Source organism: Xenopus tropicalis, chromosome 6, assembly GCF_000004195.4.
Source record: "Xenopus tropicalis strain Nigerian chromosome 6, UCB_Xtro_10.0, whole genome shotgun sequence".
Classification (NCBI taxonomy): Eukaryota; Metazoa; Chordata; class Amphibia; order Anura; family Pipidae; genus Xenopus; species Xenopus tropicalis.
The window spans coordinates 111,995,337-112,009,017 of record NC_030682.2 but is presented as its reverse complement, the minus strand read 5'-3'; the positions used below and the strand labels follow the sequence as shown (position 1 = coordinate 112,009,017).

The 13,681-nt window shown below is 37.9% G+C and overlaps 1 protein-coding gene across 3 annotated transcripts in view; it reads left to right on the top strand.

Moving 5' to 3' along the window:
• Positions 1-13,681, top strand: part of garem1 (GRB2 associated regulator of MAPK1 subtype 1) — an 85,845-nt gene that overhangs the window by 28,583 nt on the left and 43,581 nt on the right. For 2 of the 3 annotated variants that reach the window (XM_002934118.5, XM_031903647.1), the window contains exon 2: positions 4,160-4,303. In XM_002934118.5, the coding sequence (XP_002934164.1) occupies positions 4,160-4,303 (144 nt within the window). The remainder of the gene's footprint in view (positions 1-4,159; positions 4,304-13,681) is intronic. The other variant, XM_004915201.4, reaches the window with a different exon arrangement.

The window sequence follows — 13,681 nt, the reverse complement described above, 5'->3', positions numbered from 1 at the left end:
TATTGAACAGTGGGCATTGAATGTATTTGTTGGCATCCAACAAGTGACACCAACTGAACTGGTTCAGCCGCAACCAGCCCCTTAGTGCATAAGCAGTTGACACAACAGAGTAAAGAGGGTTAGTTGTGTATTTTGCATGTTTTTTATTTGATAACGTGTGGCACACTATAACAAGTTATCCTAATAATATATGCAGATTTTGCTCCATTTTGGAAAAACTCTCAGAATGCTAAGTCCCAACATCCTCAGCCACTGTTTTAATTCTGGATCTCTTTGGGAGTCTATAGCGACCACAACTGCAGTATGCAGTGTACAATTTCAGGTTCAAGACTTAGTTGTTTTTCCCATAATGTAGCATTTTCCCCATTATTCCTTCATAATTGCAGCTGAGAGGTGGTGATGTGTCTAGCATAGTTGTGGGTGACAACACGCAGTTGTGCTAAAAATCTACATTGCAGGGGACTTTCAGAGGAGGCAGGACTGAATCAGCTGCACCGAACTCAAACCCAATAATTTTAGAAACAAGTATCTTTAACAAATGCCTTTTTACATACAATGATTTTGGCAGACTTTGTACGACCACAATTTACTGAACCCTTGCATTGTCTTTTTTTTTTTTACCTCAGTTGGTTGTTCTTCTATAGTTCCTTCATTACTTTTCAATCAGGGAAGGTGCATTGATCAATCCCCTGGATTGGAGGAGAGTTGTATGTGTATCCAGTGGTGCTACACACAATGCACAATGATTAGCACTTATTCTTGCCCCTAAGTTACCTTAGCACCAGCTGATACTTAGAGTTGCAAGAAAAAGCATGTGAACCCTTTGGTGATGTGATCTTCAGCTAAACCATAGTATTAAGCAAACACGATCTGCTTAAACTAATAACAAACCAACAACTGTAATTCTTGTCAGTTCTGAACAAATTGTTTAGATATCCACAGTCCTAGCAACCTCCCTTTAGCAGCAAAATCCTCCAGCAAATCATTTCTGTAGCTGTTATGCAGTTAGGAGGGATTTTAGACCATTTTTATGGGCTTATTTATCAGTTTTCAAGTTTGTGAATTCGACTTTGTTTTTCTAAATCGTATAAACTCACTTATTTATTAATAAGGAAAACTTGTCTGAACAAAACTCAAATACCTCAAATTTTTTGAGTTTACAAATAAAGCTTGACTTTGCCTAGGACAACTCCCATTGACTTCTAAATAAACTCATAAGCTTTTTGATGAAGTTTTACATTCAAGTTTTCGGGGGTTTTGCACTTAATACCAGACATTCGAGTTTTCAATACAAAACTTGAATTGTGTGAGTTCTCGAATCGGGGAAAAAAAGTCAAGGATTCACTTCGGGATTTGACCAAGATTCAGGTTTTTCCAGCAGGATTCGGGCGAATCCTTAAAATCACATGACTTTTTGTCACGTAAACATGGAAGTTGAAAATTTTTCTCTCTTAAACCATTCTGTATTCTAATTTACACATGTAAATTAGGATTCAGATTGGGTTTGGTTTTTGGCCGAAGGAAGGGTTTGGGGTTTAGCAGAATCTGAAAATAGTGGATTCGGTGCATCCCTAGTTTCAATTGGTAAATCTGTGGTTCCTTTCTTTAGGTCCTGCCACAGTTTTTCAGTTGTGTTATTGCTCATTTATTATTCACAGACATTTAGAGTGTACTAACATAATCCGCAGCACTATTGAAAAGAAGACTACAAATACCGACAGGGATAGGAGGTATTAGGAGGATTGAGGTCTGGACTTTAGACTATATTTTTCTGTTTAACGGAGAAGGAAAGGTAAAGTAAGCTTTATCAGAAAGGTCTATGTAAATACAGCCATAACCACAGATCTGCTGCTTTGAGTCCTCCAGTGAAATTAAACACCACATTTCTTTCCTTCTATTTTGTATACATAATCTTGTGTATCAGAATTTTTCTCTCAGAAGAATCCTTAAGGCACGGCATGAGTCTGCTCAGTTAGCTGCTGTCTCTCCTTCCCTCTCTGCTGTAAACTGTACTGAGAGCTGTTCTCTGTCTGCACATTGTTGTATGGAAGTGAAGTCAGAACAAACTAAAATGTTCCTTCTTGAGAAGAGTAAATTCTTTCAATATCCTGTTTCTGTGTGCATTTTTTATTGGTAGGACACCTCCAACCCACAACTCCAGCATTTACTGAAATACCTGTCTCTATTTAGCCTTTGGAGAAGTAATTTGCCTTTTGGAAAAGTAAAGGTGCCATACCCATTACAATGTAATGCTACAATTACAATATTACCTAAATCGTCAGATATGCAGGTAGAAAAAAAAATCATCAATTCAAAAATTCTATCAATTCGTCATTAACATTTTGCTGATATTCAGGCTTCTTCAAAGTGCCCAATAAAAATGTTCCAACCTGGCTGATCTGCAACATAAGCGATATCCAAAGCTTCTTGCCAATATCGGCCGCCTCATCTCCCACCATACACACATTGAATATTGTATGAAACCTTGTTTCATATGATAAAATTGGGGCGTGTATGGCCACCTTTAGAAGTAGTTTGAGCAGATTGTGTTTGTCTGTTATTATGACTTAAGGTGACCATACGTGTTGCAACCTCACCATATTGATATGCCCACCTAAGGTAAGGTCAACTAGCTGTTGTGGTCCCCGATGTGACGGAAAATCAAACCTTGCCCAGTGCAGATCTGCCCAATTTTAGGCCAAGTGTTGGCTCGGTACTCCAGTTGGGGATTCCCAAACACAGGCAAGTAAGCTTCCGAATCGGTCTAAAACAGCGATGTCCAACTTCTGTGGTATCGAGAGCCGGAATTTTTCTGGCCTACATGGTGGAGGGCCGATAATGGAAGCCAGTTTTGACCACTCCCCTTTTTTAAACCGCACCCACTTCAAACTACACCCATGTTATCACAAGAGATTTTAAGACCATCCCCACATTAATGGTGGCAACACAGCAAAAACCCAATGGTTGGTGCTCACTGAAGGGATATCAGCCTTCATTCATATGTGAAAGAATTATATTATGTCATATGAAGACATACACTTAAATCCATATGCCTCCCCTTCTTCTGCGGATAGCACAGCAACCCCCAGCACATAATTACACACCTTAGTGACCATATAATGACTATTTCCAAATGCTAACAAACTCCCAGAACAAGCCCCTGCCAGGTTCACCTCCCACAGGCAGCGTATGGCAGGCAGAGTATGGCACACACAGGCAGGGTAGGGCAGGCAGAGTATGGCACACACAGGCAGGGTAGGGCAGCCAGAGTATGGCACACACAGGCAGGGTAGGGCAGGCAGAGTATGGCACACACAGGCAGCATAGGGCAGGTAGAGTATGGCACACACAGGCAGGGTAGGGCAGGTAGAGTATGGCACACACAGGCAGGGTAGGGCAGGCACATGCGGCCCGCGGACCGCCAGTTGGACAGCCCTGGTCTAAAAGACTAGAATTGGCAGCTGAAATCTGCCCGTGTATGGCCAGTCAGACCCCATTTTTATAAATAATTAAATGCAGAAGTCCGGAGAGTACCAGAGGGTTCGCAATCATTTCCTTGTAGCTTTAGCTCTGGTGATAAAATTCAGATTTGACTTATCCACCCAAACTAGCACCTCTAGGCATTGGTAGCTGAAGTTTTCTGGGAATTGTAATGTTTGAGAGAGAGAGAGCAAAAGAGGTTTATGCTGCATATGTGGGAGGATAGGATTTCTCAATTTTAGCTCTCACTGTTAAACAGCCAATGATAAACATTACAGATGTGTGCAATACAAAATCCCAAAGGAAAAATGGATAGTTATAGAATAGTTATAAAAATTGCTGCACAGAAAGACTAATATCCTGGGGGAATTCTACACACCTTGTACACTAAAAACTGCTGTAATATACATGGGAAAAGCACATCATTGTTGGTTGGAGTTGACAAGATTTAAGAAAAACATCCCTAGATGAAATCTTCTCTAAGCATCCATTTTGGTTTTTGTAAATCAATGTTTGGTTTTAATAAATAAAAAAAACAAAATGACAAATGATTAAAAGCATTTAAAAGTCTTTTTGCTTATTAATTTTTTATTTATTTTTTGCTTATTATTTTTGCTTAGCCGCAAGATGTAATAATACCTTGGAACAAAATCTATTAATGCTGTTTTGTTTTCTTTAGCAGGAGAAAACATTGAAGGCTTGCGGGAGAATGACTGTCTCTTGATTCACTCCTGTCGGCAATGGACAACCATCACTGCTCACAGTTTAGAAGAGGGGCATTATGTCATTGGTCCAAAGATTGAGATTCCTGTGCATTATGGAGGTAGGATTCCATTTATGATTTCAGCATGGCTTTAGATATCTCAAAGTTCCTTTTTGTCAAACTCAACCACATAAGGGGGCCGAAGTCAAAAACACAGGCTAAGTCGTGGATCGAATTTTTTATTAAGATACTTAGTCTTAGTTACTATGTAGTTACTATGTGAGGAAAATGGAAATTGATTACACTGGACGGTCAGACACACTCACCAAGGGCCACAAAAAAAACAACCAGGGGGGCCGGTTTTGGCCCGCAGGCCTTGTGTTTGACACATGTAACAGTTAAACAGTTAAAGGCATAGTATCTTGTATTTGTTTTATGACAACCATGCTAGAAAAGGGTCACACTTCAGTGTAGTAATCAATCCCATTAGGGCTTACACATGGCCATGCCTTATTTTGCTTCACCACAATAAAACCAGAAAGAACACAACAAGCAATGTTTAATCTGTTTTCAGCATTTGATTGCAGTCCTGTGAGTATAGTCCTCATAATGATGGTGTCGGTGAACTCTTACATTTCTATGTTGTGGAACGTAAAAGCCAGTATTACCGAAGACATGCTAAAATATGCCAGGGAACAATGCACCTTGTGTGCCGCCATTAGCCTTAAGTGGTGACGATGGTGCAAAAGAACTGTTGCTGCCCATTAGGAGCCCAGTACACAGTCAGTGTGTTCAATTGTTTTTGCTGTCTATAAAATAGTGTTTGCACAAATGTTCTGTGCCATGTTCCATTTCTGAATACTAATTCAAATATCTGGGACATTATCTGTTCTGTTTTAAATACTGGAACAGCTGTGTGTCGGTCTGTGGGTTGATCTGTGTGGGTTGTTAAATGCTTGTTAAGACTGGTTTGATTAGTTAATGTTGCTTAATAGGTGTTCATTATTCAGCTGTATCCTGTTATTATATGGGATAGGGTTGCTTAAATATGATGCTTGCAATATTTTTCCATTCATTCTATGTGTTGTGCAAGATGTTTAGAGCAGAGGAGGACATGCTTAAATATTCTTCTCCAGACTGCCAGCACCGGTGTTCTTATTTATTCTGAATGGCAATCTGGAAATGTTCTTAAATTGTATTCATCTGAAATGTGCTGTGGCCTTGATTTAATCTGTGATGGAATTCATTTATAATCAGTCCAAAATGTATTTTCTTATCATAGATATATATTTTTAGCAAGTTTACAAAACTGCAGGACATGCATTTCAACCTGTTTGATGGGCATCTATTTTGTTTGTAAAGGACCAGTTTGTGGGGCCCCAGGACAAGCTTATTTAAAAATATCTCTCTATGGTACAGCCCCTTAGAATATATTTACCAAACCAGAAAGCCATGCTGGCTGATGAGCAGAGAGAGAGAGATAAAAAGTCATGTCAGGAATACGATGAGAAAATACCTACCGTATACAGTATACTCGAGTATAAGCTGATCCGAATGTAAGCCGAGGTACCTAATTTTACCTAAGAAAACGGGAAAAACTTATTGACTCAAGTATAAGCCTAGGATGGGAAATGCAGCAGCTACTGCTAAGTTTCAATAATCAAATAAATAATAAAAGGACACTCAGCGTGACCCCCTGTGAACTCTTCATAAATATATCATGTTGGCAGCTGCAGATTAGGGAAAGGTGGATGGAGGACCCTTTGCCATTGTAGCCATTCATTTACAGGAACGTTATTCTGCTACTTAAAAGCCAATGTCCATACCTGGAGGTAAATCACAAAACCTGCCATGTTGTGCCCTGACCAATGCAGACAGTGCCAGCCTATCACTTAGATAATCAATCTTGTTGGGTGAAGAGATCCAGGCTCGGGATGATTCACCATTCACCAGGGGCCTTAGAACACCAAGTCACATGCTTTACAGGCCAATACAGAGGAGGAGATTTCAGTGACCATGCTGTTTCCATTGTAAACATGTCAACATGAATACGAGGTGCAGTGCGGGATGAGTAGTGTTAGCATGTCAGTGTTAGCGTGTTAAGGGAATGTCAACCCCAAAAATAATGCTTTGCATAATGAAAGAAAACATAATTCTAAGCAACTTTCCAATATAAAATAATGAAAAATTTGTAGCGCTTTAAACGTTATTTGTAAATGTAATTGCTATTAAAAGCAGCATTTGCTGAACTCCTGGTTGTTACATTTTAAACAGTGTTGTAAAGGTCTTGCTCCTCCAGCAATACAGGTCTGTCAGGCTGCTGCCTTGTGTTACAGTGTTTCAACAGTCTGAGCCACCAGGGCAGAGAATAGAAAAGGACAGGCAAGCACTGCTTCTAATAGCAATTATAATTACAAATAACTCAAAAACCATTACAAACTTGTAATAAATGTATTTTCCAAAGCTGCTTAGAATTTTGGTTTCTTTTATTAGGCAAAAAAATATATTTTGAGTTGCCTTTAAGCAGAATGAATTTACAGTGACTGAGCAATGTATTTCTTCTCCCTGTGAAGACCCACCCCACCCAATCTGCCTTCCTCTCCAGTGTGGACCTTCACACTCACTACTCTTACCAGATGATGCTTCCAGAGTCCATTGCTATTGTCTGCTCCCTCAAATTCCAAGAACTGTGCACATCCCAAAGTATAAAGACAAGCATGTGTCCAAGAACTGTGCTCGTCCCACAGTATAAAGACGTGCGTGCGTGCACGCGCGCAACAAATGCCAGTGAGTTAAATCTCACTGAAGTTACATCTTCAAATCCATATACTCGAGTATATACGGTATATAGAACTATACTTTTTAGATATATTGTCTTGCAGGGTGGTAGATTTAATATTTTAAACAATGAAACAGTTATTGCTATTGGACAGACTAAGAAAATTAGCAAGTTTTTTTATGAATTCAGTATAATTCAGGGCAAATTTGGAAATAAATATCTAATAAATGCACATTCTATTGAGATTCAATAGATTCTCTGAAAGTGCTCTTATGGACTGTTTAAAGGAGAAGGAAAGGTAAAAACTAAGTAAGCTTTATCAGAAAGATCTATGTAGATACAGCCATAAACACTCACAGAAAAGCTGCACTGAGTCTTCTATCGAAAGAAACACATGATTTATCGTTTATTGTTTTGTAAACATGTTCTTCGGGTATCTGACTTCCTCTCTCAGAAAGATCCTTCATTCCCTGGTCCAGAGTCTGCCAGCTCTCTCCTGCTCCCCCCCCACAAGAATGCTAAGTACTCCCACCCCCCTCCCTTAGGAATGTGAGATCTGAACTACCAAGGGCTAGACTGCAAGCAGGAAGCTACTTAAAATGGCAGCTGCTGTCTTAAGTAAACAGAGAAAGCTTCTAAAGCTGTTTACTCAGGTATGTTAATGGTTTCTGCAGAATAAATATAATGTTCTAGGTGGCACTAATGTGGTGAGTCTGTTGGCAATAAAATGGCAAAATGACTTTCTTTCTCCTTTAAAAACCTCCCTAAAGGCTCATACTCACAAATATTTGTTTCTGCTTTACTCCTGCATTCTGTGCTTACAAGCACCTGTGTGAGCACAGGCACATACGGAAGTATGTGTGAGTATGAGCCCTAAATCAAGTAAGAAAGAATGGCTTAAATATTCAAATAAATAAAGGTGAACTTTGCATTTAACCATTAGCTCTCTTTCTGAAATAATGCATTTTCGCCATGATTATTTTCCATGTAATAGTTTGCATAGCCCTGTCAGCAGTGATATTTTTGCAGACAGTATTTTACTTTTCCTTGGTGTCTAAACCACTAGCACCTACTGTGTGTATGTTTCACCTTGGAAGCATGACCATGCTATAATGAAGCTGTGCTAAGATAATGGATAAGTGTATTTTTCCTAATTAGTCCATGATTTCCATTTCCTGCTCTTAGATGCCACAGAGCTGCAATAAAGTAATGACCAGTGTGTAAGAATGTGCTCTTTGTGTCTCTTTATGGGCTTGAGAACACCAGGGCAGATAGAAAACTGACCTAGAGAGGCCATGCATTTTATAGTGTCTACCAAAATGTAGTGTTGGAAAAATGGCTACAGAAAAAATGGCTAAAAAAAGCTGGGCTTATCTAAATAAGATGTCCCCTTTTTCTCAAAACAAAAGGTTGTGTGTGTTCTCATTGTTGTGCATAAACACAGTAGAGAAACAAATGTTTGACACAAGTTCCTCAAATGGCAAGTTATAAAGTGATTTATTTTGTGGGTTATACACACCTCTCACTGTGACTTAAGCTTAGCTAGTTCCCCTTTATTAACTGTGCGAAGAGTAGGAAACATAAAATCTAAATGTATCTAAACAGCCATCTAGTCCTATTTCAAGCCCTCCAGTCATAATGCCTAAGGAAGAAACAAGAATTCTGTAAAACAAATGAGCAGATTCATCAGAATCAGTTATGTCTTAAATCCAATTGATTTCATGGGGTGAGTAAGGTTTAACAGCAGAATATGACGAAAATGAACCCATGATGAACAAAAGCCAATGTTGTTTTCTAATTTGCTGTGTATCCGAAACAAGCCTTTTGCTGTCAATCTTTTAAATGGATATCTAGCAAGACATCTGCCTGTTAGTTACAGCTGTAATCCCAGCAGCCTCAGCTATAGCCTCTGCTGTTTGTATCTATATGTCCCCTGCGACTCGGCAGCTCCAAGCATGACGCCATAGATACAGAATGCAGTTGTGTGAAATCATCTGTTATAGGAACCCTGGAGAAGGAGTGGATGCTTTTTTGTGTTGTTCTGCTCCTGCTGCTTGGTATGAATGTGCTGAATAGCAATGACTTTCCTGAAACTGTGTGATAATTCTTTAAAATAACCCTAGTGCCTAGCATAGACTGTGCTGTGACTCAAAGCGCTGTGACTCACCAACCCTGAAGGCAAAGCTTAACTGTCCGGCAGAACAACTGTATAAAGCTCAAGCTACAGTATTCTCGAGGCCTATGGTACAAATAACAATTCTCTTGCTATATTTCAGCTGGCGAAGAAACATGGTACCTTCCAATGCCACCTGTCATTTACAGGGAAAACTGCTTTCAACCCCCCCTCCACCAATTCCTATTGGTGACATATGGCACAGAGTGGGATCAAGCATTTCTCCACTGAATGAAATACACAGATAGAGAAATGCTACTTCATGTATGGCATTCAGTATCTGGAAACCTGTTATCTAGAGAGCTCTGAATTACTGGAAAGTCATCTCCCATAGACTCCATTACAATTTAATAAATTACATTTTTAAAAATGATTTCCATTGATGATGATAAATGTAATAATACAGTACCTTGATCCCAACTAAGATATATAATGAATCCTTATTGGAGGCAAAACAATACTATTGGGTTTATTGAATGTTGAAATGATTCTTTAATAGACTTTAAAGTAGGGTGATCCAAATTACGGAAGGACCCCTTGTTATTGTTAAGAGAAACACACTTAACAGTAGGTGGATGGAAAGGAAGAGAGATAATCTAATGTAAGAGTTTATTTCCTGTGTATTTATTGGTTCTTGGTGAAAAGTACCCTCCCAAGCAAAAATTTCCCCTGCCAGTAACACTTGGTTTCTATAATAGCCAGGCAGGGCTATTTTAAAGAGAGGTGGCAAGCCCGCCATGGGTTAAAACTTTAAGGCTCTTGTGCATTTGCAAGTATGGATGCTGATGTATTGTTATAATACACAAGAACCATTAATACCCTACAAATTATATCATTATAAATGGTGCTTTAATGATGTCATTGGTTGTAATCGGAGCTTGGTTATGTAATTTCTGCCACACTCTCTGGAACTTGTGTATTATAATAAATAATGTACCCCTGTTGTAAAAAATGAGCATATTAGAAGCTATGGTCATGGAATTCCATTGTAACTTGTAAAATCCATGTATTTTACAATAGGGGGGTACATTATTCACTATATAACGGTTGACTTCAGTTTACTAAATGAGGTGGAATCATACCAGTATTGCACATGTGCATCTAAAATTTTTGGTAAGTTTTGGAAACATAAACATTTTCTATAACACCGTGGCTCCATCTTTTAGGTTAAAGCAAAGAATTGTGCTGTGCCAAATTGAATGAGCACGTTCCTGGGCAGTGGCATGGAATAATGTGCACATCCCTGTTTTCTCTATAAACCAGCATTTTGGTTTTTTGTTTTTTTTGTGACATTTTCAGTGCTGAATTCTTAATCGTGATGTAGCTGATCAAAGAATAGGACACTCTTAAGGTAAAACAAATAGATCATTTTAACAGTAAAACATTTAAATTTGATAAAAATGCAGTTTAATAAAGAAGAGTTGCCCAGTATCTCAGCAGATGATGTATTCTATTAGGCTAAGGCATGTCCTGCTTTAGAACATTCATTTAATTAAATTGTAAAAGCATGTGCAAACATTACAATTTGCCACATTTTAGTGCATCTGGTAAAGGTGAAGTTTGATTAAATGTCGGATTAATAAGGTGCAGTAATGATACCTTGTTACAGTTGTTCTCCAGGCCAAGTTTCAGTCTAATAAAACTGCCAGTGCTACAATAATTTGGCAATAACGTGCGCCCTGACAGCAAGGGAAGCTTAATAAATAGCAGTAATATGCAGAGGATTGTACAGGCTTTATTCAGTTTCATGGTAATTGAAATTGGAAATTGATTTTATGGACATATTTTTTAAAGCTAAACGCAAAATACTGCATAACCTTTATATTGATTTTAAAGGACAATTACTAATTATTCCCATGCACTTTTGTTTAGTTATATATATAAAATTACTTATTACTTATTATTACTTATTCTAAAATTACTTTTAGTATAAGATAGACAATGATATTCCAACACAATTTGCAGTTCATCTTTATTTTTGTTCAACAGCTCTGCAGTTTGAAATTCCTGTAGCTATCCTGTTGCTAGGGCCCAATTTACCCTAGTAACAGGCAGTGGTTTAAATAGGATACTTGAATATGAAAAGATCCTGAATAGAAGGATAAGAATAAGGAGTAACCATAGACTGTGGCCTCACAGGACAAAAGATTTGTTGCTGGAAAGGGTCAGGAGGAAGTAATAAAAAACTATAAAAAGACCAATTGAAAAGTTTCTAAGAATAGGACATTATATAACATAATAAACTAACAGATAAGTTCAAGGTAACTACCCCTTTAATGCTGAAGCTATTGGCATAAACAGAACAATGGAAGGTGGCCATGCACACACTGCAGAACGCTGACTCAGTAGGAATTATTTCTGTCTTGAAGCACTGTGGTCCCTTGTTGTACAATAAGGGGGTTCATTATATCCTATATAGGGAGTAATTGTACACACAGTTATACAATGTTAGGATATTGGGAGGCACTGAGGAGTCCCATGAAAATCCAAGGTGACTACTTATATCCTCATATTTTACAACAGGGGGTTCACTATGCGTTATACAGGTATGGGATCCCTTATCCAGAAACCCGTTATCCAGAAAGTTCTGAATTACGGAAAGGCCATCTCTCATAGACTCCATTATAAGCAAATAATTCTAATTTTTAAAAACGATTTCCTTTTTCTCTGTAATAATAAAACAGTACCTTGTACTTGATTCCAAGTAAGATATAATTAATCCTTATTGGAGGCAAAACAAACCTATTGGGTTTATTCAATATTTGAATGATTTTTAGCAGACTTAAGTTATGGAGATCCAAATTACGGAAAGATCCCTTATCCGGAAAACCCCAGGTCCAGAGCATTCTGGATAACAGGTCCCATACCTGTAATAGAATTGCAGTGAGTCATGTGGCACACAGTACATCACTGAGTGTTACTTATAACAGATGACTTCACTAAGCACCATTTATAAACAAATATTTTACAGAATTTCCTTAGCTCTTGTGTATTATATGTAAGATGTTATAAGATTGACCAGTACTTGGCCTTTGCTAAACAACTGTATTAAATCTTACTGTGTTACGTGTTACTCTGCACTGGAACTTATGCAGATATATATCTTTATAAATCATCTTTAGAGAATAGAGTCATTTCAGTTAAGGCATTTGATTTAAAGACATTGTAAGTGAAAATATTGATAGCTGGAAACTGCTATAAATAGTGAAAGGACTATGCTATGGCATAGGGTTGATATTATCTCAAGCAGCAGCAAAGATAACGTTTAGCATTTTAATGGTGTCAGTATGCCAGTGCTATCTATAAAAGTTAGAGACAGCTGTTAATCACCACTTGGGCTTTTAGAGTGGCAAAGAGCTCACCTGCTGTCAGAAACAAGTGTTTTGCACAGTGTTAGTGCACTCAAAGCTATAACTGGAACTGCTCATTTATTAAGTGTAGTCAACTTTATATAGCGCATCAGTACCATGCTGCTCTTAATGTGCCCATCAGGTTTGCATGAAATATTGACAGTTATATACAAAATGAGAGTTAAATGGGCTTTTCACCTTCATACAAATACAGTTTTCATTGCAAATATTGCACTTTTCTGTAATAATATTTAAATATATTCATATTTGAAAGGCGCTTAGTGTTTGCCTCAGTAACAGTTTGCGTTATATTCACCCAAGGAAGAAACTATGTATGTACTATGTATGTATGTATAAACTATGTATGTAGTTTGGGCAACTAACTCAGGTGCAGTATACTTTAAAAGCAAATATCTTATTGATTACTAAACAGGTAAACATTAAATACTACATTCTGATAGAGGTTGATTCATCAAGGCAAACTTTGCAGGTGTCTCTAATAACATATTGCATCAAACAGTGTATATTTTAAGTTAGGAAAACATGTTTTTTTCAAAATGTATCAGTTAATATAGCTTCTCCGGCAGAATCCTGAATTTAAATCCATCTTTTAAAAACACAAACAGAATTTTTTATGTTCAGTTTTGAAATTTCACAAGGGGCTAGCCATATTCTTCATTTCCCAGGGTGCCACAGCCATGTGACCTGTACACTGATAAACTTCCATCATGCTTTACTGCTGAGCTGCGAGTGATATCACCCCCCTCCCTTTCCTTCCTAGCAGTCGATCAGCACAACAATGGGAACGTACCAAGATAGCAGCTCCCATTAAATATCAGAATAGCACTAAATAGTAAGAAATCCAAGTCCTGCTTGGGACTCCTCCAGTTACATGGGAGTAGGAGAAACAATAGTGTACCTGAATGCAGTTCTAATGAATAGTGGTGGCTCTTTCTGAAAGCTCAGACTCAGGCACAATGCACTGAGATGGCGCCTTCACACCAATATTACAACTAAAAAAAAAAAAAGTACTTTTGTGTGTTCAAGAATAACAATTTAAATGGTAGATTGAATTATTTGCTATATAGTGTAATTTAGAAATAAAAAGTACACCATAAAAAACGTGACGAGTCCTTTTAGGTATTTAGTTTGTAAGTATAGTTTTTCTATAAAAGTCTAAAATAAAAGGCACTAAG